Raw genomic sequence first — 27482 nt, 5'->3', positions numbered from 1 at the left:
AGTGGCATTCCGACAGAGCGTTACCAAATAAACCTTTTGCTATTTCACCTTCCAAAGCCTGCCTCGTGTGGAGTTGCTTCTCTGTTTATGGTACTTTCTCTTTAAACAACAGCCTTACTGCGTCTGCCAAAGTTGATTGATCAGGCCTGAGACACGCAGTGCAGGATCTTTTCTTTGCATGAGCGATGTACCAGAATTTTAAAAAAACAGACCAAAAACTATGGTTCCAGGTGCCCCTCCCCGCCTTCGAGGTGGCTTTGTCGGAGGCACGGCAATCTGCACCCCAAGGAGCGTGCAGCGTCGGGCGTCTGGGCTGGGCTGAGCAGGTGGGGGCACAGCCCCTTGACGGAGGCAGCTCCGCCACCACCACCGCCACCGGGAAAGGAGTGAAGCGGGGGAAGCGGACACACGGGTGGTTCCGTGTGCCTCCTCAATGCGCCCCTGCTGGGCAGGCAACATGGCCGAGGGTGCCACTCAGCCCAAGGGGAAAGACGCCCCTGAGTCTAGCTGCCACTGTCGCGGTCACTCTGACCTGCACATCACCCCCGGACGTTTGACGGTCTATTGGTGATGTGCCTACGACAAACAAATACTTTCAGTCACTCACACACCTCAGACCAGGATATCGTAAAATAAAACAAGATAGTTTATTTGAATGTTCTTATGCGTATTGGTTACTGTACAAAGCTTAAACGGTTTCAAATAACAGATGGTTCCTATACCGGCCTAATACCTCTAAATCTGAATTACCGGCCTATTACCTCTAAACGTAACTAATAATATTTATCACTAATCTCATAACATTGTATCCTGTCTGTCTATCTCCCTGTTTAACATCCACCTCAATATTAACCAGCTCTTATCTTCACACCAACTCTAACCTGACTGACTTCAACCAACAACTCCCTTCAACCACCTCACTGACTCCAGGGGTGGGGTTTTTATACTCCCCCAGAGCCCTCCCCCCTGGGTTCTTAGGGTTCTAACAGGGTTAACCCTCTACAGCCTGGCTAATTTTTAAACTGATCGCTACAGCCACATTCTGGATTAGTTGTAGTTTCCGGGTGACCTTCAAAGGTAGCCCCACATAGAGTGCATTGCAGTATTCCAAGCGAGAGATAAGTAGAGCATGCACCACTCTGGTGAGGCAGTCTGCAGGCAGGTAGGGTCTCAGCCTGCGTACCAGATGGAGCTGGTAGACAGCTGCCCTGGACACAGAATTAAACTGAGCCTCCATGGACAGCTGTGGGTCCAAAATGATTCCCAGACTGCGCCCCTGGTCCTTCAGGGGCACAGTTGCCCCATTCAGGACCAGGGAGTCCTCCACACCTGCCTGCCTCCTGTCCCCCCAACACAGTACTTCTGTCTTGTCAGGATTCAACCTCAATCTGTTAGCCACCATCCATCCTCCAACCGCCTCCAAGCACTCACACAGGACCTTCACTGCCTTCACTGGTTCTGATTTGAAAGAGAGGTAGAGCTGGGTATCATCTGCATACTCATGCTCTGGTCAGACCTCACCTGGGGTACTGTGTCCAGTTCTGGGCACCACAGTTCAAGAAGGATACTGACAAGCTGGAACACGTCCAGAGGAGGGCAACCAAAAATGGTCAAAGGCCTGGAAACGATGCCTTATGAGGAACGGCTTAGGGAGCTGGGTATGTTTAGCCTGGAGAAGAGAAGGTTAAGGGGTGATATGATAGCCATGTCCAAATAAATAAAAGGATGTCATATAGGGGAGGGAGAAAGGTTGTTTTCTGCTGCTCTAGAGAAGCGGACATGGAGCAATGGATTCAAACTACAAGAAAGAAGATTCCACCTAAACATTAGGAAGAACTTCCTGACAGTAAGAGCTGTTCGGCAGTGGAATTTGCTGCCAAGGAGTGTGTTGGAGTCTCCTTCTTTGGAGGTCTTTAAGCGGAGGCTTGACAGGCATGTGTCAAGAATGCTTTGATGGTGTTTCCTGCTTGGCAGGAGGTTGGACTGGATGGCCCTTGTGGTCTCTTCCAACTCTATGATTCTATGATGAACACCCAGCCCAAACCCCCTGATGATCTCTCCCAGCAGCTTCATGTAGATGTTGAAAAGCATGGGGGAGAGGCTTTTCGCTGAATCACCACTGATTCCTGTAATGTTCATGATACATGACAGCAGGCGAGAGGACAATCACAGGAGATTTTTTGAAACCTTTCAAAACATTGTCCATTGCTCAATTCAGATAAAGTTGTCATAGTGTCTGACAGAGAAAAAGGAATTTAAAATGCTTTGGAGCATCTTTTGCTCAAGAGCCACAGAGCGGTATGCTGGAATCACATCCGCAGAGACATGTTTTGGTTGAAAAAAACATGGGGCCAGTTCAGAAGATACCAAGCTATACCTTGCTGACTTTTTTGATCTTCTCAGGTCAAATTCTGAGCAAGACTACAGATTCAAATTTGATAAACTCAGTACAAATTGGAGCAAAGCGTTCTTAGACTACTTTAAGGCAGACCTGCACCAAACAATAATAAAGCATGCTGGGGCCTGGATTCTAAAGAGACTGGACATATATAATGAAAAAAGTGGAATTACCACAAATGTCTCTGAGAGTTTTCATGCAGTTCTAAAAAGACTTTGACAATGGAAAGAATTGACGGTGGAAGCAATGGTGTTATCCTTACATGCAATGCAAAAATTTTACTGGAGAGAAACTTTGCGTGGACTGTGTAACACTGGAAACTTTCATTTGCGGTCTCAGTTTTTCAGACACTCAAGATCACCCAGGGCAGTCTCGAGCAGGTCAGGCGCCCTGGCACTGAGTAGCGGAGATCGCTCCGGCGCTCCCGCCCTCGCAGGGCGCAGCATGGTTTCCGCGCAGCTTCGTCGTGCAGCGCCCCACCTACCAGCCCGGCGCCCTGGCACACCACGCCACCGGGAGTCTACCTAGAGCCGGCCCTGAAATAACCAGAAGATACAGTCTTTCCTCATATAGCTTGTGATCCATCACAAATCATGGATAACTTCTGTGGCCTAAGAAAGATGAAAGCTATGAGAAGGCACCATCAGTTTGTCAAATGGTACCATGATCCTTCATGGTAATGAACAATTTAATAGATGTTTGTCCACAGTTTGGTGTATTTGTGGTAAGGGTTAGTAAAGAAAAGCATTATGTTGTCTGCCTTTTCCCCAAAGAGAACTGCTCTTGCCCATCATCCAGGACTTGCTACCATATTATAGCTGCCAAAAAAATCTATTGGCATGCCACCAGAACCAGGGAAGCCTCACCGGTTGCAGCTCACACAGTTGAAGCGAAATAAAAGGCAGAAGAGTAGATCGGGAAGAAAGTTCCTCAGACTGAAGGAAAATATAACAGTAGCTCCAGCATCTGATTCAGTGCAGGCTGCTGAGAAGTTGGACTCCTAAAAAACAGATCACCAACGGACTATGAGACAGGGAAGGTAAATGGTGTTTCCATGTGCTGCTCTGGTTTGCCAGAAGCGGCTTAGTCATCAGGGGCGTAGCCAGGATGAAAATTAGGGGGGCAAGGGGCGGTGCCAAGGGGCAGGGTCTCCCTTGCTGGCTGTGGGGCGGGTGGAGGGAAAGCCAGGTTTCCCTCCACCCGCCCCGGCGATCGCGGAGGGGGAGGAGGGGATCAGAGCAGCCCCATTTCGGGTTGCTCCGACCCCCTCCTCCCCCTCCTCAACCAGCAAGGGCGAGGGGGCGCCAGGATCAGCCCGAAATCGGGCTGCTCTGACTCCCTCCTCCCCCTCCGTGACCGGCAGGGGTGAGGGGGCACCGGGGCGGGTGGAGGGGAAGCCCCAGAGCCGCGCAAAGCGGTTGCCTGGCTTTCCCTCCGCCCGCCCCACAGCCAGCCGGCTAGAAGGGACGTCTCCCTTCTCCCTGGCTGGCTGTGGGGCGGGCGGAGGGAAAGCCAGGCAACCACTTTGTGCGGTTTGCTAGAAGGGACGTCTCCCTTCTCCCTGGCTGGCTGTGGGGCGGGCAGAGGGAAAGCCAGGCAACCGCTTTGCACGGCTGTGGGGCTTTTCCTCCTCCCGCCCCACAGCCAGCCAGGGAGAAGGGAGATGGCACCGGGCGGGCAGCAGGGCAGGCTGGCCAGCGGCCCTGCTTCTAGGGGGGGCAACTGCCCCCTCCTGCCCCCTGCCTACGCCCATGTTAGTCATGCTGGCCACATGACCAGGAAGCTGTCCAGACAAACGCAGGCTCTCTCAGCCTATAGAGCGAGATGAGAGTGCAACCCCAGAGTTGTCCACGACTGGACCTAACTGTCAGGGCTACTGTGAGGGACGAGGGATACAGGGAAGTCCCTCCCATCTTAAGTTCCAGCCCATCCCCAAGCGCGGGAGAGAGTAAGGAGAGCTCTGCCTCCAGCGGAGAGTCAGGAAGTGGTGTCCGAGGCTCAGGCAAGGTTGTGGAGCCCAGGCCGCAGGTGGGACAGGAAGTTGGACGCACAGGGGGGAGGCCAATTCCCCCAACTCCCGAATTGCGACGCAAACGTAGGGGGAAGAGGTTGGGTCTGCCAAAGCTGTGGTGCTGGAAGAAAACGCGCCAATCGCCATTCGGGAGTTCAGACACCTCACCTTAAGGATGCATTTTTACTGCTCTGAACACTGTAAATAATCAGCACTTAATAAAAACCTTAAAAGACCATGCTGGAGTCGTTACTCTAGAGTAGCCATACCAGGCCCTCTGACAGCAACTCCCGAATCTTTTTTTGGCTACTTTGGAGTGCAGCGATGAGCGCTCAAGAGGCTGAGCATTGGAGGCTGGAGGCCGAAGCAGCGAAGCAGGAGCTGCAGAACCTCACAGCGCACGCACAGCAGCAATTGCATGCCGCTCAGGAGGAAGCGCGAGGGGCGCAGGAGGAGCTGAACAAGCTGGTGGACCAGGTGAGGACAAAAGAGGAGACTGAGAAACAGCTAAGGGTGATGGTTTTGGACCTACAGAAAAAGTTGGAAGAGGAGAAAGCCGCTAGAGGTGGGGGGGTGCCCCAGCCGCAGCTAGTCCAAGTGAGAAGGGGACAGAGCCTAGTCACCAAGTTTAGCGGCGACCCTAGGGAGTACCTAGGATTCGAGACAGAAATAAATTATGCGCTGGAATTGCATGCAGCAGAATTCCCAGATGACGCGCACAGAGTCTCCTTTATCATAGAGCATTTGACGGGGGCCGCCCGAGAATGGGTAAGACCGCTCATCGCGCAAAAAAATCCTTGCATGAAGAACGCAAAATTATTTCTAGAAGCTTTAAAAATAATGTACGCTAGTGACAGTGAAATGGAGGCCACTAAAGAGGAGCTTCATAACTTAACACAAGGAAAATCGACAGTTAGGGACTACTGGGCGAGATTCACCATGCTGGTGCACAAACTGGGGTGGGATCTGCAAAGTGAGCCAGTGAAATCAGCCTTCTACATGGGTTTGCACGCAGACGTTAAGGATGAGCTGGCAAGAGGTCCCAAACCGCGAACGATGGATGAGTTAAGCAAAGCGGCGCTAGCGGTGGGGGTGAGACAGGAATCCAGATGGAATGACAAACAAGCGACGCGCGCAGCAAAACCTTGGTTCCCACGCTCCCAGGACAGACCACATCACCAAACCCCACCCCAGGGCCCGCCCCCACACCCGCCCAGGCCAAGCCCAGAGCCGGAACCGATGGAGATCGGAGGAGCGCGCGCGCGGGCTTTTCAAACCCCGGCGGCGCCAAGACGCAAGGAGGGAAGAGGCGGGAATTGCTTTCTCTGCAACTCCCCCCGGCATCGCGTCAGAGACTGCCCTCATCGCAGAGAGTGGCAAGGAAAGGCGGGAACGGTTGTACCTTCCCCAGCTGACGCAGCACCACAGCAGGGAAACGAGACAGCCTGGCTGCAGGAGACAAGGGGGAGCGGCCAGGCACAGTCAGCAGACAACAGCCCCCGCCCGCCCACCCGCACAGAGAGGAGCACAGCCAGCCCACCCCTCCCAGAGCAGGAGTGGTTCTAGAAGTCACGCTCACGCTCCCAAATGGCTATCCCCTGACAGTCCTCGCCTTAATTGACAGTGGTGCCTCAGCCAACTTCTTCTCGAGAAACTTTGCGGAAGAGCACCAGATCCAACTTCTGCAGCTGGATTTTCCCCTGCACGTGGCCACCATTGACGGCAGAGAGCTGCTGGGAGGGGCCATCACGCATCAAACCCCCCCCCATGAGAATGACGGTGGGAAGGCACTCAGAGACACTGGCTTTCAACGTCACAACCATCTCAGACCCCCCCATCGTCTTGGGCATGAGCTGGCTGACGCGCCACGACCCCTCCATAAGTTGGCACCAGAGATGCATCACTTTTGGATCGGACTTTTGTCTGGAACATTGCATGCAGCACCAACCAGGGGAGGGGCCTCCGATAGCCACGGTGGCCACCATGCACGTCAAGGGGGGTGAGGCAATACCCAAGCCGTACTGGGACCTGCAGGAGGTCTTCAGCGAAGCGGAGTCCGACCACCTACCCCCACACAGGCCTTTTGACTGCCAGATCAACCTGGTGCCAGGGGCAACTATACCCCCAGCCAAGCTGTACGCCATGTCAGATCAGGAACTGGAGGATCTGCGCGCTTTCATCGACAAGAACCTCAAGCGGGGGTTCATCAGAGAAAGCAAGGCAGCAGGGGGCAGCCCGGTCTTCTGGGTGGACAAGAAAGACACGCAACAGCGCCGTCTGGTGGTGGATTTTAGACGGCTGAATTCGGTGACAGAGCCAGTGGCTTTCCCCATGCCCAGAGTGGATGATCTCCTGACAGCGGCACGCAGGGGCAAGATCTTCACCAAGCTCGACCTAAGAGGGGCGTACAACTTGATTAGGATCCGGGAGGGTGATGAATGGAAAACCACGATGTTCACGCCTCTGGGCTCTTTTGAATATCTGGTGATGCCCTTCGGGTTGCAAGGGGGCTCAGCATGCTTCCAGGCCTTCATGCACCACGTCCTGGGGTCCCTCCTCTTCAAGAACTGCTTGGTCTTTCTGGATGACATCCTTATCTACTCCAATGACCCAGTGCAGCAGGTGAAGGATGTCAGGGAGGTGTTGCAGCGCCTGAAGGACAACCACCTGTATGTGAAGCTGGAGAAGTGCAAGTTTCACACCAAAGAAGTGGACTTCCTAGGCTACAAGCTGTCAGACAAGGGGCTGGCGATGGACAAGGACAAGGTGCAGGCCATCCTGGACTGGCACAGCCCCAGGACGCGCAAAGATGCCCAACGCCTACTAGGCTTCGCGAACTACTACAGGAAGTTCATCAAGAACTTCTCTCGCGTCACGGCTCCTATCACCGACTGCCTGAGAGGCAAGCAGAAGTTCCGGTGGACACCAGAGGCGCAAGCAGCGTTCGAAAGCCTCAAGAGGGTATTCGCTTCAGACCAGCACCTGTTCCACGTGGTGCAGGATGCGCCCCTACGCCTGGAGACAGATGCTTCGGACAAGGCTCTGGGAGCGATTCTGTTGCAACTGGACGCCAACAGAGAGTGGAGACCCTGTGCCTTCTTCTCCAGGAAGCTGACCCAGCCGGAACGCAACTACACAGTGTTTGACAGGGAACTTCTCGCGATCCACGCTGCGTTCCAGCACTGGCGACACTTCCTGGTGGGCGCCAAGCACCCCATCCAGGTGTGCACAGACCACAAGAACCTGGAGTTCTGGAGAACTGCCAGGGTGCTCAACCAGCGGCAGATACGGTGGGCAGAGTTCTTCTCGAACTTCAACTTCTCCATCCACTACATCCCGGGAGAGCAGAATGTCAGGGCGGATGCCCTCTCCCGCAAGCCAGAGTACATGGAGGAGGAGTTGCCACCGGCACCCAGGCATATTTTCCCCCCATCAGCATGGTCCTGCGGAGCAGCAGTGGTGAGCGAGGCAGAACTCACAGCACTGACAGCAGCTGATGAATTTGCCACCCGCATCTTCAGAGAACTGAGAGGGGGGGGGAGCAGGCCAAAGACTTTGAGGAAAGGAGGGGTTTGCTTTTTTACAAGGGAGCCCTGTACCTGCCAACCAAACAGCTGAGAGGTAAGGCCCTCAAGCAGATGCACGACAACCCAACGGCGGGTCATTTTGGAAGGGACAAAACCACTCACCTAGTCATGAGACACTTCTGGTGGCCAGGGGTGCGGGAGGATGTTCGGGATTATGTAAGGGGATGTGACACCTGCCAGCGAGCAAAGGTGGTCAGAGCGCCACCAGCAGGTTTGCTGGAGCCCTTAGCCACACCGCACAGGCCGTGGGAAGTAGTGTCCATGGACTTCATCACAGACCTGCCGTCGTCCAGGGGCAAGACCGCAGTGTTGGTGGTGGTGGACCTCATGTCCAAAATGTGCCATTTTATACCGTGTGCCAGGGCGGTCTCGGCAGAAGAGACGGCCAAACTGTTTGTTGACCACGTATTCAGACTGCATGGATTGCCTTTAAGGGTTATTTCGGATCGTGGCCGCCAATTTGTTTCCAGGTTCTGGCGGCGGCTCATGAACCTCCTGCAGGTGGAGGTCAGCTTGTCGACGGCTAGGCACCCGCAAACCAATGGACAGGCGGAGCGGGTCAACGCCATTCTGCAGCAGTACCTGAGATGTTACGTCAGCCAGAGGCAAACGGACTGGGTGGATCGCCTGCCACTGGCAGAATTTGCCTACAACAATGCGGTGCACGTCTCCACAGGGGTGTCGCCCTTTAAGGCCAACTACGGGCGCGACCTCAGATCTTTCCCGGAGAGGGAGGGGGAGGAGGAGGAAGAGGGCCCACAGGCAGAGGATTGGGCAGAGGACCTGGAGACGGTGCACCAGCAGCTCAGAGAACACTTGGAGAGGGCCAAGGAAGTGTACAAGAAGGGGGCAGATCGCCACAGGCGACCGGGAGAGGTCATCAGGGTGGGGGACAAGGTTTGGTTATCCTCGGAAGGTCTTCCCACCAGGGGGCGATGCAAGAAGTTAGCACCCAGGAGGCTGGGCCCCTTCACGGTCACGCAACAGGTCAACCCCGTAGCCTTCAGGCTAGCACTGCCGGAGGACATGAGAGTGCACCCAGTGTTTCATAGATCGCTGCTGTCGCCGTACAGGGAAAGTACCAGGTTCAGGGACAGCGATCAGCCTCCAGAGGGAGGGGGGGAGACGGGAGACGCCCGACAGCTCAATGAGGCAACTGAGATTTTAGACTCAAGGAGAGGGGTGAGAGGACTGGAGTACCTGATAGCATGGGAGGACACTCCGCCGTCCCACAATGAGTGGATACCGGCCACAGAAGTACCTGAGGAATTTTTAGTGGAAGAGTTCCACGCCCTGTTCCCCCACAGGCCCAAGCCCTGGCACATGGAAAGGGAGGGAGAGGGGGAGGGGCAGGAGGAAGGGATAGCAGGCAGCAGCTCTCCATGGAGATGGGAAGCGGAATTTGAGGACACGGAAGAAGAGGTGTGGGTTTCACCGAGGTCAACGACGTCAGAGGCAGGAGAGGACTGGCAGAACATTTTTACTCCCACCAGCTCTGACGCCACTGACTTCTTGGGATTCCCGTCTTCTCAGGGGGAAGGAGAAAGATCGCAGGATTGGGGGGAAATTTTTACACCCACAGGCTCGGATGCCACAGACTTCTTGGGGTTTCACTCGTCCCCAGCAAGCGGAGAGCCACTAGGAAGGGGGGGAGAGGAGCCTGGGAGGGGGATGGATGTGAGGGACGAGGGATACAGGGAAGTCCCTCCCATCTTAAGTTCCAGCCCATCCCCAAGCGCGGGAGAGAGTAAGGAGAGCTCTGCCTCCAGCGGAGAGTCAGGAAGTGGTGTCCGAGGCTCAGGCAAGGTTGTGGAGCCCAGGCCGCAGGTGGGACAGGAAGTTGGACGCACAGGGGGGAGGCCAATTCCCCCAACTCCCGAATTGCGACGCAAACGTAGGGGGAAGAGGTTGGGTCTGCCAAAGCTGTGGTGCTGGAAGAAAACGCGCCAATCGCCATTCGGGAGTTCAGACACCTCACCTTAAGGATGCATTTTTACTGCTCTGAACACTGTAAATAATCAGCACTTAATAAAAACCTTAAAAGACCATGCTGGAGTCATTACTCTAGAGTAGCCATACCAGGCCCTCTGACAGCTACCTTTGTTGTTGTTTAGTCGTTTAGTCGTGTCCGACTCTTCGTGACCCCATGGACCAGAGCACGCCAGGCACTCCTGTCTTGCACTGCCTCCCGCAGTTTGGTCAAACTCATGTTGGTAGCTTCGAGAACACTGTCCAACCATCTCCTCCTCTGTCGTCCCCTTCTCCTAGTGCCCTCAATCTTTCCCAACATCAGGGTCTTTTCCAAGGATTCTTCTCTTCTCATGAGGTGGCCAAAGTATTGGAGCCTCAGCTTCACGATCTGTCCTTCCAGTGAGCACTGATGGCTGACTTCCTTCAGAATGGATAGGTTTGATCTTCTTGCAGCCCATGGGACTCTCAAGAGTCTCCTCCAGCACCATAATTCAAAAGCATCAATTCTTCGGCGATCAGCCTTCTTTATGGTTCAGCTCTCACTTCCATACATCACTACTGGGAAAACCATAGCTTTAACTATACGGACCTGTCACAGGCAATGGGTTGCGACTACTCTAGAGTAATGACTCTCCAGTCCTTTGCCTTTTCATGCTTTTATTAATTGCAGGCTATTTACAGTGCTAGAGCTATACAGGATACATCCACTCAGTCTGACCCAGAACCCTGGAATGGCGCTGTGAGGGACAGGGGATATCGCGAAGTCCCTCCCCTCCTGAGTTCAAGCCAATCACCGAGCACAGGGGAAAGCAGAGAGAGTTCCGATTCCAGTAGGGAAGCAGGAAGTCGGGTCCGAGGCTCAGGCAAGGTAGAGGAGCCAGGGTCCCAGGCGGGACAGGAAGGGGCGAATAAGGGAGGGAGACCCATCCCCCCAACGCCAGAACTACGCAGAAAGAGGAGGGGAAAGAGGATGGGTCTGCCAAAGCTTTTGTGTTGGCGAAAGACGCACCAAAAGCCATTAGGAGGTTCTGAAACCGACTGATCACATCACTCCGTGTAAATAGCATGACTTCAGCACTGTAAATACGCAGCACCAATAAAAGAATAAAATGCAGAGCTGCGTAGCGTCGTTACTCTGAAGTAGTCCACTCCGGCCACTGTGACAGCAACCTCCTAATCCTTTTTTGGGCTACTTTGGAGTTGCCGGGATGAGCGTGTCAGAGGCGGAGAAATGGCGGCAGATCGCGGAGCAAGCCCAGCAAGAACTGCAGCAGCTGTCGCTGCAGGCGCAGGGGGAATTGAAGGCAGCTAAAGAAGAGACTAGGAAGGGCCAGGACGACCGGCTACAACTTGCGGAACAGGTGAGAGCGCTACAGGAAAGAGAGCAGGAATTAAGGGCGGTGGCGGTAGAACTCCAAAACAAGCTGGATGCAGAGAAAAACAAGGTGGGAGGGGCACCCCAAGTCCAAGTGCTGCCAGGAAGGAGAGCCGGGACGCTAGTAAGCAAGTTCAATGGAGACCCGAGGGAATATCAGGGCTTTGAGACTGAGATTGTGTATGCTCTTGAGCTGCACCACGCTGAGTTCCCTGATGATGAGCACAGGGTAGCGTTTATTGTGGAGCACCTTACCGGGGCAGCCAGGGAGTGGCTAAGACCGTTAATCGCAACAAAGAATCCTTGCATGAAGAATGTCAAACTATTTCTAGAAGGTTTGAAAACGATGTATTCGTCCGATAGTCATATGGACCAGACTAAGGAGGAACTTCATAATTTACGCCAAGGAAATATGACAGTTCGCGCGTATTGGGCGAAATTCACCATGCTGGTGCACAGATTGGGGTGGGAACTCGAGTCACCCCCAATGCAAGCGGCGTTCTACTTGGGGTTGCATGAGGAGGTGAAGGATGAGCTCTCGAGAGGTCCAAAGCCCAGTAATATGGATCAGCTGAGCAAAGCGGCTCTGGCGGTGGGGGTGAGACAGGAATCCCGGTGGAGCGACAAGCAAGCAACGCGCGCAAAGCGGGCTTGGTTCCCACGGTCGCAGGAAAAGCCACTCCCCCAACAACCCTTTCAAGCCACGCCTGGGGCCAGTCAGGACCAGGAACCCATGCAGATTGATAGCGCGCGCGCGCGGGCTTTTCAAACCCCAGCGGCGCCAAGACGCAAGGAGGGAAGGGGTGGGAATTGCTTTCTCTGCAACTCCCCCCAGCATCTCGTCAGAGACTGCCCACATCGCAGGGAGTGGCAAGGAAAGGCGGGAACGGTTGTGCCCTCCCCCACTGACGCAGCACCACAGCAGGGAAACGGGAAAGCCTGGCTGCAGGAGACAAGGGGCAGCAGCCAGGCACAGTCAGCAGACAACAGCCCCAGCCCACCCACCCGCACAGAGAGGAGCAGAGCCAGCCCACCCCTCCCAGAGCAGGAGTGGTTCTAGAAGTGACGCGCACGCTCCCAAATGGCTATCCCCTGACGGTCCTCGCCTTAATTGACAGTGGGGCGTCAGCGAACTTCTTCTCGAGAAACTTTGCAGAAGAGCACCAGATCCAGCTTCTGCAGCTGGATTTTCCTCTGCACGTGGCAACCATTGACGGCAGAGAGCTGCTGGGAGGGGCCATCACGCATCAAACCCCCCCCCCATGAGAATGACGGTGGGAAGGCACTCAGAGACACTGGCTTTCAACGTCACCACCATCTCAGACCCCCCCATCGTCTTGGGCATGAGCTGGCTGGCGCGCCACGACCCCTCCATCAGTTGGCACCAGAGATGCATCACTTTTGGATCGGACTTTTGCCTGGAACATTGCATGCAGCACCAACCAGGGGAGGGGCCTCCGATAGCCACGGTGGCCACCATGCACATCAAAGGGGGTGAGGCGATACCCAAGCCGTACTGGGACCTGCAGGAGGTCTTCAGCGAAGCGGAGTCCGACCACCTACCCCCACACAGGCCTTTTGACTGCCAGATCAACCTGGTGCCAGGGGCAACTATACCCCCAGCCAAGCTGTACGCCATGTCAGACCAGGAACTAGAGGATCTGCGCGCTTTCATCGACAAGAACCTCAAGCGGGGGTTCATCAGAGAAAGCAAGGCAGCAGGGGGCAGCCCGGTCTTCTGGGTGGACAAGAAAGACACGCAACAGCGCCGTCTGGTGGTGGATTTTAGACGACTGAATTCAGTGACAGAGCCAGTGGCTTTCCCCATGCCCAGAGTGGATGATCTCCTGACAGCGGCACGCAGGGGCAAGATTTTCACCAAGCTAGACCTGAGGGGGGCGTACAACTTGATCAGGATCCGGGAAGGCGATGAATGGAAAACCACGATGTTCACGCCTCTGGGCTCTTTTGAATATCTGGTGATGCCCTTCGGGTTGCAAGGGGGCTCAGCATGCTTCCAGGCATTCATGCACCACGTCCTGGGGTCCCTCCTTTTCAGGAAATGCTTGGTCTTCCTGGATGACATCCTTATCTACTCCGATGACCCAGTGCAGCATGTGAAGGATGTCAGGGAGGTGTTGCAGCGCCTGAAGGAGAACCACCTGTATGTGAAGCTGGAGAAGTGCAAGTTTCACACCAAGGAGGTGGACTTCCTAGGCTACAAGCTGTCAGACAAGGGGCTGGCGATGGACAAGGACAAGGTGCAGGCCATCCTGGACTGGCACAGCCCCAGGACGCGCAAAGATGCCCAACGCCTACTAGGCTTCACCAACTTCTACAGGAAGTTCATCAAGAACTTCTCTCGCGTTACGGCTCCCATCACTGACTGCCTGAGAGGCAAGCAGAAGTTCAGGTGGACACCAGAGGCGCAAGCAGCGTTTGAAAGCCTCAAGAGGGTGTTCGCCTCAGACCAGAACCTGTTCCACGTGGTTCAGGACGCGCCCCTACGCGTGGAGACAGATGCTTCTGATAAAGCTGTGGGCGCCATTTTGTTGCAACTGGACGCCAACAGAGAGTGGAGACCCTGTGCCTTCTTCTCCAGGAAGTTGACCCAGCCAGAGCGAAACTACACGGTGTTTGATCGGGAACTTCTTGCGATCCACGCTGCGTTCCAGCACTGGAGACACTTCCTGGTGGGCGCCAAGCACCCCATCCAGGTGTGCACAGACCACAAGAACCTGGAGTTCTGGAGAACTGCCAGGGTGCTCAACCAGCGGCAGATACGGTGGGCAGAGTTCTTCTCGAACTTCAACTTCTCCATACACTACATCCCGGGAGAGCAGAATGTCAGGGCGGATGCCCTCTCCCGCAAGCCAGAGTACATGGAGGAGGAGGCGCCACCGGCACCCAGGCACATCTTCCCCCCGTCAGCTTGGTCCTGCGGAGCAGCAGTGGTAAGCGAGGCAGAACTCACAGCACTGACGGCAGCGGATGAATTTGCCAACCGCATCTTCAGAGAACTGAGAGGGGGGGGAGAGCAGGCAAACGACTTTGCAGAACGCAGGGGGCTGCTTTTCTACAAGGGTGCACTGTACCTGCCCACCACCCAGCTTAGACGTACGGTCCTCAAGCAGATGCACGACAACCCAACGGCGGGTCATTTTGGGAGGGACAAAACCGCTCACCTAGTCATGAGACACTTCTGGTGGCCAGGGGTGCGGGAGGATGTGAGGGATTATGTAAGGGGCTGTGACACCTGCCAGCGGGCAAAGGTGGTCAGAGCGCCACCAGCAGGTTTGCTGGAGCCCTTAGCCACACCGCACAGGCCGTGGGAAGTAGTGTCCATGGACTTCATCACAGACCTGCCGTCGTCCAGGGGCAAGACCGCAGTGTTGGTGGTGGTGGACCTCATGTCCAAAATGTGCCACTTTATACCGTGTGCCAGGGCGGTCTCTGCAGAAGAGACAGCCAAACTGTTTGTGGATCACGTATTCAGACTGCATGGATTACCTTTAAGGGTTATTTCGGATCGTGGCCGCCAATTTGTTTCCAGGTTCTGGCGGCGGCTCATGAACCTCCTGCAGGTGGAGGTCAGCTTGTCGACGGCTAGACACCCGCAGACCAATGGACAGGCGGAGAGGGTCAACGCCATTCTGCAGCAGTACCTGAGATGCTACGTCAGCCAGCGGCAAACGGACTGGGTGGAGCGCCTGCCACTGGCAGAATTTGCCTACAACAATGCGGTGCACGTCTCCACAGGGGTGTCGCCCTTTAAGGCCAATTACGGGCGTGACCTCAGATCTTTCCCAGAGAGGGAGGGGGAGGAGGAGGAGGAGGGCCCACAGGCTGAGGATTGGGCAGAGGAACTGGAGACGGTGCACCAGCAGCTCAGAGAACACTTGGAGAGAGCCAAGGAAGCGTACAAGAAGGGGGCAGATCGCCACAGGCGACCGGGGGAGGTCATTAGGGTGGGGGACAAAGTGTGGTTGTCCTCAGAGGGCCTTCCCATCAGAGGGCGATGCAAAAAGCTGGCGCCCAGAAGGTTGGGCCCCTTCACGGTCACGCAACAGGTCAACCCGGTGGCATACAGGCTGGCACTGCCAGAGGACATGAGGGTGCACCTTGTGTTTCATAGATCGCTGCTGTCGCCGTACAGGGAAAGCAGCAGGCTCCGAGACAGCGAACAAACCCCTGAGGGAGGGGGGGAGAGGGAAGGCAGGGAGCAACTCAATGAGGCCACGGCCATCCTGGATTCAAGGTGGGGGGTGGGGGGACTGGAGTACCTCATGGCATGGGAGGATGCTCCACCGTCCCAGAATGAATGGGTCCCAGCCACTCAGATACAGGAGGAATTCCTGGTAGAAGAATTTCACGCCCTCTTTCCCCATAGACCCAAGCCCTGGCACATGGAAAGGGAGGGGGAGGGGGAGGAAGCACGGGAGAGCAGTTCACCATGGCGCTGGGAAGCGGAGTTTGAGGAACCAGAGGATGAGGTATGGGTGTCACCGAGATCCACCCAGTCAGAGGAAGGAGCAGATTGGCAGAACATTTTTACCCCCACCAGCTCTGACGCCACGGACTTTTTGGGATTCCCATCCTCCCAGGCGGAAGGGGGGGGCTTGCAGGACTGGGGGGAGGTGTTCACACCAACGGGCTCGGAAAGCACTGAGTTCTTAGGCTTCCAGTCGTCACCGACACCTGGGGGGGACCTGGGGAGGGGTGAAGGAGAGCTTGGGAGGGGGGTGGATGTGAGGGACAGGGGATATCGCGAAGTCCCTCCCCTCCTGAGTTCAAGCCAATCACCGAGCACAGGGGAAAGCAGAGAGAGTTCCGATTCCATTAGGGAAGCAGGAAGTCGGGTCCGAGGCTCAGGCAAGGTAGAGGAGCCAGGGTCCCAGGCGGGACAGGAAGGGGCGAATAAGGGAGGGAGACCCATCCCCCCAACGCCAGAACTACGCAGAAAGAGGAGGGGAAAGAGGATGGGTCTGCCAAAGCTTTTGTGTTGGAGAAAGACGCGCCAAAAGCCATTAGGAGGTTCTGAAACCGACTGATCACATCACTCCGTGTAAATAGCATGACTTCAGCACTGTAAATACGCAGCACCAATAAAAGAATAAAATGCAGAGCTGCGTAGCGTCGTTACTCTGAAGTAGTCCACTCCGGCCACTGTGACAGGCGCGCTCCGCGTCCTCTTCCAACATAAGAGTCGGGGCACCCCATATCTCCTCCCGCGTTTCCTTCTGCGTAAGTCCGTAACCGGAGGGGAAAAGGGTCTATTTTCCATGTTTTCCTTCTCCCCCTCTTCCCCCTCTCTCTCTTCCTGTCCCATGTGCAGCAGGGGCTCTCCTATGCTGCTAGAGCCCCGTCTCCTCCTTCCTCCTTCCTCACTGGACTCTTCCCCCTCCCCACTGACGCTACTGCTGGTGGAAGAGCTACTCCTCAGGATGGGGGGGGGGACCTCTGTACCCTTTCCCCCTCACAGGACCTTTGTAGGAAAACCATACTGGGAAAACCATAGCTTTAACTATATGGACCTTTGTTGGCAAGGTGATGTCTCTGCTTTTTAAGATGCTGTCTAGGTTTGTCATTGCTTTTCTCCCAAGAAGCAGGCGTCTTTTAATATCGTGAGTGCTGTCACCATCTGCAGTGATTAAGGAGCCCAATAAAGTAAAATCTCTCACTGCCTCCATTTCTTCCCCTTCTATTTGCCAGGAGGTGATGGGACCAGTGGCCATGATCTTGGTTTTTTTGATGTTGAGCTTCAGACCATATTTTGCGCTCTCCTCTTTCACCCTCATTAAAAGGTTCTTTAATTCTTCCTCACTTTCTGCCATCAAGGTTGTGTCATCTGCATATCTAAGGTTGTTGATATTTCTTCCAGCAATCTTAATTCCGGCTTGGGATTCATCTAGTCCAGCCTTTCGCATGATGAATTCTGCATATAAGTTAAATAAGCAGGGAGACAATATACAACCTTGTCGTACTCCTTTCCCAATTTTGAACCAATCAGTTGTTCCATATCCAGTTCTAACTGTAGCTTCTTGTCCCACATAGAGATTTCTCAGGAGACAGATGAGGTGATCAGGCACTCCCATTTCTTTAAGAACTTGCCATAGTTTGCTGTGGTCGACACAGTCAAAGGCTTTTGCATAGTCAATGAAGCAGAAGTAGACGTTTTTCTGGAACTCTCTAGCTTTCTCCATAATCCAGTGCATGTTTGCTATTTGGTCTCTGGTTCCTCTGCCCCTTCGAAATCCAGCTTGCACTTCTGGGAGTTCTCAGTCCACATACTGCCTAAGCCTGCCTTGTAGAATTTTAAGCATAACCTTGCTAGCGTGTGAAATGAGCGCAATTGTGCGGTAGTTGGAGCATTCTTTGGCACTGCCCTTCTTTGGAATTGGGATGTAGACTGATCTTCTCCAATCCTCTGGCCATTGCTGAGTTTTCCAAACTTGCTGGCATATTGGGTGTAGCACCTTAACAGCATCATCGTTTAAAATTTTAAATAGTTCAGCTGGAATATCATCACTTCCACTGGCCTTGTTATTAGCAATGCTTTCTAAGGCCCATTTGACTTCACTCTCCAAGATGTCTGGCTCAAGATCAGCAACCACACTACCTGGGGTGTACGAGACCTCCATATATTTCTGGTATAATTCCTCTGTGTATTCTTGCCACCTCTTCTTGATGTCTTCTGCTTCTGTTAGGTCCTTACCACTTTTGTCCTTGATTATGGTAATCTTTGTACGAAATGTTCCTTTCATATCTCCAATTTTCTTGAACAGATCTCTGGTTTTCCCCATTCTATTGTTTTCCTCTATTTCTTTGCATTGCTCATTTAAGAAGACCCTCTTGTCTCTCCTTGCTATTTTTTGGAAATCTGCATTCAGTTTCCTGTATCTTTCCCTATCTCCCTTGCATTTTGCTTGCCTCCTCTCCTCCGCTATTTGTAAGGCCTCGTTGGACAGCCATTTTGCTTTCTTCCATTTCCTTTTCCTTGGGATGGTTTTCGTTGCTGCCTCCTTTTCCTTGGGATGGTTTTCGTATAATGCTACGAGCCTCCATCCATAGTTCTTCAGGCACTCTGTCCACCAAATCTAAATACTTAAACCTGTTCCTCACTTCCACTGTGTATTCATGAGGGATTTGATTTAGATTGTATCTTACTGGCCCAGTGGTTTTTCCTACTTTCTTCAGTTTAAGCTGGAATTTTGCTATAAGAAGCTGATGATCTGAGTTACAGTCAGCTCCAGGTCTTGTTTTCGCTGACTGTATAGAGCTTCTCCATCTTTGGCTGCAGAGAATATAATCAATCTGATTTTGATGCTGCCCATTTGGTGATATCCATGTGTAGAGTCGTCCCTTCATGGATCAATGCCTTGTCGTGACGAAGGGGCTTGAATAACTCATAGAAGCTATGAGCTATGCCATGCAGGGCCACCCAAGATGGACAGGTCATAGTGGAGAGTTTTGACTAAACGTGATCCACCTGGAGAAGGAACTGGCAAGCCACTCCAGTATCCCTGCCAAGAAAACTCCATGGACAAAGACAACAGGCATATAAAAGTTATGACGCTGGAAGTTGAGCCCCTCAGGTCGGAAGGCATCCAACATGCTACTGAGGAAGAGCGGAGGACAAGTACAAGTAGATTCAGAGCTGATGAAGCGGCTGGGCCAAAGCCGAAAGGTCGCTCAGTTGCGGATATGCCTGGAAGCGAAAGGAAAGTCTGATGCTGTAAAGAAAAATATTGCATAGGAACCTGGAATGTAAGAACCATGGATAATGGTAAGCTGGATGTGGTCAAAAATGAGATGGCAAGAATAAATATCGACATCCTGGGCATCAGTGAACTAAAATGGAAGGGAATGGGCGAATTCAGTTCGGATGACTATCATATCTACTACTGTGGGCAAGAATCCCGTAGAAGAAATGGAGTGGCCCTCATAGTCAACAAAAGAGTGGCAAAAGCTGTAATGGGATGCAATCTCAAAAATGACAGAATGATCTCGATACGAATCCAAGGCAGACCTTTTAATATCACAGTAATCCATGTTTATGCACCAACTACTGGTGCTGAAGAAAGTGAAATTGACCAATTCTATGAAGACTTACAACACCTTCTAGAAATGACACCAAAGAAGGATGTTCTTCTCATTACAGAAGATTGGAATGCTAAAGTAGGGAATCAAGAGATAAAAGGAACAACTGGCAAGTTTGGCCTTGGAGTTCAAAATGAAGCAGGGCAAAGGCTAATAGAGTTCTGTCAAGAGAACAGGCTGGTCATCACAAACACTCTTTTCCAACAATACAAGAGATGACTCTACACATGGATATCACCAAATGGGCATTCATACACTAGTTATTCATACACTAAATATTGGATGATAATCAAGAGGAAGGCAAAACGGACTTGCTCGCCTCTTGACTGTTAGGACTTTAAACCTAAGACGCTGGCAAATTAGCAAGGTCATGTGATTTAAGTTGTTAAGTCGTTAAGTTATTAAGATGCTCAGTATATATAGAGTGTTTGTTTTGTTTGCTTGTGTGGAGCAGTCATGTCTGAAAGCTCTGGAGATGTTTCTGTTATCTGTCTGCAATAAAACTGTCTTTGAAAGTTGGGCTTCCGTGGGTCATTTCTGCTGCAAAGCTGCAAGGATTTTACCGCAACAAGAATCCAGCCGCTGTGCTTAATGCTCTGCAAAGAGAACTGTTTCTGGTCTGTGCAGCGCAGCAGAAGCGTTTTACTGGACCAGTACAGGAAAACCTCTTATGGACAAATGACATTGCTTTGAACTGGGATTTAATGTGACTTCAGGACTCAGCCAGAACCATTTTTTTCAGTGTCAGGGTTTGACCCTGGGACATGTGAAGGAATGAGGAATGAGAGTTTCTTTGTGCATGGACAGAGTGCTGAACGGCTACAACCAGCCTCTGCACATCTGAGCTTAAAGGGAACGGCTTTTGGGAGAGGCATGTATAGGTGCGCTTAAACCGAAAGAGGTCACTTTAGAAATTCAGCACCATTTCTTACATGTTCATAATAAGTAGAACTTAAAAATATATGCATCTTGATTTTAGGAAAAGGGGGTTTTAAGTGCTCAGGCTCACAATGTAAAAAAAAGAAAAAGAAAATAACACTTGCAACTGTAAGTATCTTATTTTTCCTTATTTTAATAATTTCAATGGGGGGTGTGACCAAAAAAATCTGCACCGGGTACCACCTGACCTTGCTGGGTCGACAACTCTGGGAAACAGAGGGGGTGGGGGGCTGGAGGGATCTTTGCACTACAGCGCTGAATATGCTTAAGACAGCCCTGGCTAAACTGGTGACTGGGAGTGGCCACTGAGACCACAAACCACCGGTCCTGAAAGACCTACATTGGCTGTGCCCCTGGGCATTATAAGTGATTTGACAGCTGTAGCGCGGCAAAAAAAAAAAGGCAAAGAAGATCAGCTGTCAGCCTTTTTGTCGCGCTACAGCTGGTTCCCCTTTGCGTTACGCTGGTCTCCGCCGGTTGCCGCTCACCGCTTGTGGCAACTGGCAGAGACCAGCAGAACACAAAGGAGAACCAGCTGTAGCGCAGAAAGAAGGCAAAGGAAGATCAGCTTCCCGCGCTGACAGCTGATCTTCCTTTGCCATCTTTCTGCGCTACAGCTGGTTCCCCTGTTGTTGCCGCTCGCCGCCGCTTTGTCTTTCTATGGCTGCACTTCGCAAGATGAAGCGGCGGTCATAGAAAACCTCGTTGTCTTGCGAGTCCCTCGTGCAAAGCAAAACGCTTTCGTCTTGCGGGTTTTTTGTTGCGCGAGGCATTCGTCTTGTGAGGTACCACTGTAAATAATAATAATAATAATAATAATAATAAATAAATAAATAAATAATTTATTATTTATACCCCGCCCATCTGGCTGGGTTTCCCCAGCCACTCTGGGCGGCTTCCAACAGAAAAATTAAATAAAACAATCAAATAAACATTAAAAGCCTCCCTAAACAGGGCTGCCTTCAGATGTCTTCTGGTAGCTGTTTTTCTCTTTGACATCTGATGGGAGGGCGTTCCACAGGGTGGGCGCCACCACCGAGAAGGCCCTCTGCCTGGTTCCCTGCAACTTGGCTTCTCGCAACGAGGGAACTGCCAGAAGGCCCTCGGTACTGGACCTCAATGTCTGGGCAGAACCATGGGGGTGGAGACACTCCTTCAGGTATACTGGACCGAGGCAATTTAGGGCTTAAAAAGTCAGCACCAACACTTTGAATTGTGCTCAGGAACGTACTGGGAGCCAATGTAGATCTATCAAGACCAGTGTTATGTGGTCTCAGCGGCCGCTTCCACTCACCAGTCTAGCTGCCGCATTCTGGATTAGTTGTAGTTTCCGGGTCACCTTCATAGGTAGCCCCACGTAGAGCGCATTGCAGTAGTCCAAGCGGGAGATAACTAGAGCATGTACCACTCTGGCGAGACAGTCTGCAGGCAGGTAGGGTTTCAGCCTGCGTACCAGATGGAGCTGATAGACAGCTGCCCTGGACACAGAATTGACCTGTGCCTCCATGGACAGCTGTGAGTCCAAAATGACTCCCAGGCTGCGCCCCTGGTCCTTCAGGGGCACAGTTGCCCCATTCAGGACCAGGGAGTCCTCCACACCTGCCCACCTCCTGTCCCCCACAAACAGTACTTCTGTCTTGTCAGGATTCAACCTCAATCTGTTAGCCACCATCCATCCTCCAACCGCCTCCAGGCACTCACACAGGACCTTCACTGCCATCACTGGTTCTGATTTGAAAGAGAGGTAGAGCTGGGTATCAACCGCATACTGATGAACACCCAGCCCAAACCCCCTGATGATCTCTCCCAGCGGCTGCATGTAGATGTTAAAAAGCATGGGGGAGAGGACAGAGCCCTGAGGCACCCCACAAGTGAGAGCCCAGGGGTCCAAACACTCATTCCCCACCTCCACTCTCTGAACATGGCCCAGGAGGAAGGAGCGGAACCACTGTATGACAGTGCCCCCAGCTCCCAACCCCTCTAGACGGTCCAGAAGGATGTTATGGTCGATGCTGTCAAAAGCCACTGAGAGATCCAGCAGAACTAGGAAACAGCTCTCACCTTTGTCCCTAGCCCGCTGGAGATCATCAACCAGTGCAACCAAGGCAGTTTCGGTCCCATGATGAGGCCTGAATCCCGACTGGAAGGGAACCAAATTGTCCGCTTCTTCCAGGTGTGCCTGGAATTGTTCAGCAACCACTCGCTCAATCGCCTTGCCCAAGAATGGAAGATTTGAGACTGGGCGATAGTTGGCCATATTGGCCGCATCTAAAGGTGGTTTTTTAAGAAGCGGTTTAATAACCGCCTCTTTCAGCGGGTCTCGGAAGGCTGCCTCACAGAGAGAAGCATTCACCAACCCGCAAAGCTTTTATAAGCCAGGATGGGCAAGGATCAAGGAGACAGGTGGCTGGTTTCACTCGTCCAAGCAGCCTGTCCACATCCTTGGAGGTAACAGATTGGAATTGATCCCACGCAACTGGACTAGACAGACCTCCAGTGCTCCCCCGCCCCGGTCCTGCTCCCACAGTGGAGTTTACCTCTTCCCGAATCTGAGCGACTTTATCTGCAAAAAAACTTTGCAAAATCATTGCAAGAGATCATGGGGCCCGTACTGGGCCCCGATGGAGCAGGTGGTTTCACTAAACTGCGAACCACCTGAAAAAGTCTCCTGCTGCTGTTTTCCGCAGATGCAATAGAGGCGGTGAAGAAAGTCTTCTTCGCGGTCGCTACCACCACTTGGTAGGCTTGACATTGAGCTCTAACCCATGTCTGGTCAGCTTCAGAATGAGTTATCCGCCACCGGCGCTCTAGCCATCTCAACGATTGTTTCATTGCCCTCAGATCCATGGAGAACCACGGGGCTGTCCAGGCTCCATGCAATTGGAGAGGGCGCTTCGGAGCCAAACAGTCAACAGCCCTGGTCAACTCGACATTCCAGCGGGCCACCAGGGAATCGGCTGTTGAGATTAATAGCCTGTAATTGGCTAATTATCGATAACACAGCTTTGTGAGAAAGAAAGATAGCAGAGAAATCTATCTGCCTACGAACAAATTCTTAGCTGTGTTGCAGACGTACAAAAAATACTTGCCCAGTATGCTCCGTCAAAAATGCCCAGCCTCTGTTTCTAAAAACCGCAGAAACATAACCCCCAAGTCTGAATTGGTCCCACCTCCCTGGAGAGGGGAAGAGTCGTGGAGAAGTCAAGTTGCACCAGGTAGTGATCTGACCATGGCACATCTTTCGGTTCGCTTTTACTTAAGTGTCAGATCACCAACATCCATACTTGATCTGTCAATATTTTCATCTTCTGCCGTTCATGTTTTTGCGCCCGGGTATCACCAGGAAGCTGTGGATCCTTGATTTTTGTGTTGCAGGCTGTGCCCTGGGCATGATATGAGATTTGAGGCTGAATTTGGGGGGCCCCCATGCAAATAGGTGAAGATTCGTGAGGATCCGTGCTTCACAACCACGTTTTTGGGCCACGGTGTCGCCAGGAAGCTGTGGATCCTTGATTTCTGTGGTGCAGGCTGTACCCCTGGGCATGATATGTGATTTGAGGGTGAATTTGGGCGGGTCCCATGCAAATAGGTGAAGATTCGCAAGGATCCGTGCTTCAAAACCAGGTTTTTGGGCCACGGTGTCGCCAGGACGCTGTGAATCCTTGATTTCTGTGGTGCAGGCTGTACCCCTGGCCATGATATGTGATTTGAGGGTGAATTTGGGCGGGTCCCATGCAAATAGGGGAAGATTCTTGAGGATCCGTGCTTCAAAACCACGTTTTTGGGCCACGGTGTCGCCAGGACGCTGTGAATCCCTGATTTTTTGTGGTGCAGGCTGTACCCCTGGGCATGATATGTGATTTGAGGGTGAATTTGGGGGGGCTCCATGCAAATAGGTGAAGATTCTTGAGGATCCGTGCTTCAAAACCACATTTTTGGGCCACAGTGTCGCCAGGACGCTGTGGATCCTTGATTTTTGTGGTGCAGGCTGTACCCCTGGGCATGATATGTGATTTGAGGGTGAATTGGGGGGGGGCTCCATGCAAATAGGTGAAGATTCGCGAGGATCCGTGAGGATCCGTGCTTCAAAACCACGTTTTTGAGCCACGGTGTCGCCAGGACGCTGTGAATCCTTGATTTCTGTGGTGCAGGCTGTACCCCTGGCCATGATATGTGATTTGAGGGTGAATTTGGGCGGGTCCCATGCAAATAGGGGAAGATTCTTGAGGATCCGTGCTTCAAAACCACGTTTTTGGGCCACGGTGTCGCCAGGACGCTGTGAATCCCTGATTTTTTGTGGTGCAGGCTGTACCCCTGGGCATGATATGTGATCTGAGGGTGAATTTGGGGGGGCTCCATGCAAATAGGTGAAGATTCGCAAGGATCCGTGCTTCAAAACCACGTTTTTGGGCCACGGTGTCACCAGGAAGCTGTGGATCCTTGATTTTTGTGGTGCAGGATGTACCCCTGGGCATGATATGTGATTTGAGGGTGAATTAGGGGGGGTCCCATGCAAAAAGCGTGGGGTTCCATGAGGATCCGTGCTTCAAAACCACGTTTTTGTGCCATTGAGACCACACGAAACAGTGGGTGCGTGATTTTTTTGGTGGTACCTATAGACTAAGATGTGGTCTAGAGTATCATGGTGGTTTTATTTTGTTTCTATATAAAAATCATATGAATTCATGAGGATCCGTGCCTCGGAATCACGTTTTTGTGGTGCTGCAGGGCAGCAAAGTTTTGGATCCACGTTTTTTATAGTCCAGTCGGTAGTCGTGGCTTCCAGATGTGATATGACACTGGATTTGTTGGAGTTGTTTTTTAAAAAGTGGAGGATCCATGAGGATCCGTGTAGATCCGCGTTTTACCTTCTTCCGTTCTAGGCTACTTCTTCCGCACCAAGTCCGCCGCGGAGCCCGCCAACGTCTTTTTGGTGAACCTGGCCGCCATCGACCTGCTCTTCGTGCTAACGCTGCCCTTCCGCATTGCCTACCACGCGCTGCGCAATGACTGGGTCTTCGGCGAGGCGCTGTGCAAGATCACTGGCTGCCTCTTCTTCGCCAACCTGTACGGCAGCTCCCTCTTCCTGGCCTGTATCTGCCTGGAGCGCTACGTGGCCGTCGTGCACCCGCTGCGCCACCTCCGGCTCCGGCAGCTGCGCTACCGGGTGACGGCCGCCGTCGGGGTTTGGGCGGTGCTAGCCGCCGCCGTCCTGTACCTGGCGCTCCGCGGCCCGCTGACCAGCCGCTTCCCCGACGGCCGCACCGCTTGCTTGGAGAACTTCTCCTCCAGCTCCTGGCGGGGACGCATCTCCTCCGTCAGTCTCTTCGCCGCTGCCGTGGGCTTCCTGCTGCCGCTCTTCCTCATCGGAATGCAGCCTGGCTCACGAGCGGTGCGGCGCAAGGCGCTGCGCACGGTGCTAGTGGTGCTGGGCGTCTTTCTGGTTTGCTTCGCGCCGTATCACCTGGTGCAAATGGTGCACACGTTGGGGCGCGCAGGCGTGCTGGGCGGCTGCCCGCTCATTCGCGCCACCTACGTGGCCCGCCGGCTCACCATGGCCCTCACCAGCCTCAACGCCTGCCTCGACCCGCTCGTCTACTACTTCGCCGCCGAGCGCTTTGCCTGGAAGCCCGGTTGGTGGAAATGCTGCTGCTGCTGCTGCCGGCTAGAAACCGCCCAGCCGTCCCTGCTGAGACTCCGCGGGTTTGTGGCCAGTAAGCAGGGGTCATCCTCGGGGGGAGAAAGCGCTCCCGGGACGGCGCAGTGAGCTCTCCAGCAGATCGGTGATCGTCGGAGGTGCGCCCGCATGCTCCTCGGGCATTCTGGCTGCGCGTTCGTGCGAGCGAAGTAGTTCCTCAGCCTTCGACAAGCATCCCATTTCTGACAAGCGTCCAGCATATTGATGACCAGTTAAACTGCCCTGGAGGAGGTCCCTTCGCCCTCTTCACGTTAAAGTGCTCATTTACACCCACAGCCCGTTCGTCGCAAGCACAGTGTGAGATGGGAATGTGGAAGGCAGAGAGAGGGAGAAGGAGAGGGGGGGGGAGAGTTCCCCTCCCTTGAAGGGGTTTCTAGAGCTGCTGCTGCGGGAGTTGGGGTTTCGCAGTTGGGACCTCTTCCGAAGTCTTTGTGGCAGGCAGACTTTAACAAGGTGCAGGTACTCCCTGCTTTCTATACACCAATTAGAGTAAAGGTAGGGAGGGGCTTCCACACCCAGGCAGAAGAAGGAGAAGAGAGCATCTTTTGCACGCAGAGGGGTCCAGCTTCAATTCCTGACGTTTCCAGGAAGGGCTGAGAGAGACCGTAGGCTGAAATCTGGAGTGCTGCTGCCAGTCAGCGCAGACAGCATTGAGCTAGATGGTCTGTCGAAAAATAAGGCAACCTTCTATCTTGCTAATGGATCGAAAAAAGAAGGAGTGCTGTATGGGCCTATGTACCCCTTTGCCTCACACCCTCCTCAGCATCTGATGCGGCCATTCTGCACATGCACAAACACACACAAATATGATGTCTGAATGGCCAAGTTTGCCAGGGAACATCCCAACAGCCCTCATTGCCACTTGGCTGTGAGTGCAGGGGTAATAAGTGGAGGGGGGAGCCTCATCTTGGCCAGCAAAATGGGCGGGTGCTTCTAGGAAACAGTGTTAGTGTCAGAGTAATGCAGTTCAGGTAAGACACAGTATTCACATATTGCAAAGAAGATGGGGAGAGGGTTACAACATACAATATAGTTGTGTTTACAGGTAGGTAGCCGTGTTGGTCTGAGTCGAAGCAAAATAAGAAAATTCCTTCAGTAGCACCTTAAAGACCAACTAAGTTTATATTTTGGTATGAGCTTTCGTGTGCATGCACACTTCTTCAGATAGTGTATCTGAAGAAGTGTGCATGCACACGAAAGCTGTATCTGAAGAAGTGTGCATGCACACGAAAGCTCATACCAAAATATAAACTTAGTTGGTCTTTAAGGTGCTACTGAAGGAATTTTCTTAACATACAATATAGGTTGCTATAGGCATTGATTCTCTTGCTCCTGCCCAAATCTCTGTTTTTATTCTAGAGCCTTTCCATTACAATACCAAAACAACAACTAGCTAAACAGCA

General features: G+C 52.9%; 1 protein-coding gene across 1 annotated transcript; it reads left to right on the top strand.

Annotated features, from left to right (window-relative positions):
- The first annotated feature begins 185 nt into the window (after positions 1-185).
- LOC132591987 (lysophosphatidic acid receptor 6-like) lies at positions 186-27106 on the top strand. The gene is made up of 2 exons (XM_088675057.1): positions 186-326; positions 25237-27106. Exons 1-2 carry the CDS (start codon positions 186-188, stop codon positions 26146-26148), a joined length of 1053 nt encoding a protein of 350 aa, XP_088531183.1. The 3' UTR covers positions 26149-27106.
- The last annotated feature ends 376 nt before the right edge of the window (positions 27107-27482 follow it).

The sequence above is a fragment of the Zootoca vivipara genome, chromosome 1 (assembly GCF_965207765.1).
Source record: "Zootoca vivipara chromosome 1, rZooViv2.hap1.1, whole genome shotgun sequence".
Taxonomy (NCBI): Eukaryota; Metazoa; Chordata; class Lepidosauria; order Squamata; family Lacertidae; genus Zootoca; species Zootoca vivipara.
This window is presented reverse-complemented; position numbering and strand designations above follow the sequence as displayed.

Excerpts from the sequence above, each read along its gene's own strand:
- LOC132591987 (XM_088675057.1), top strand. The coding sequence starts at position 186 with ATGTACCAGAATTTTAAAAAAACAGACCAAAAACTATGGTTCCAGGTG. Across the intron at positions 327-25,236 it reads GTCTGGGCTGGGCTGAGCAG|ATCCGCGTTTTACCTTCTTC; the intron begins GTGGGGGCACAG and ends GGATCCGTGTAG.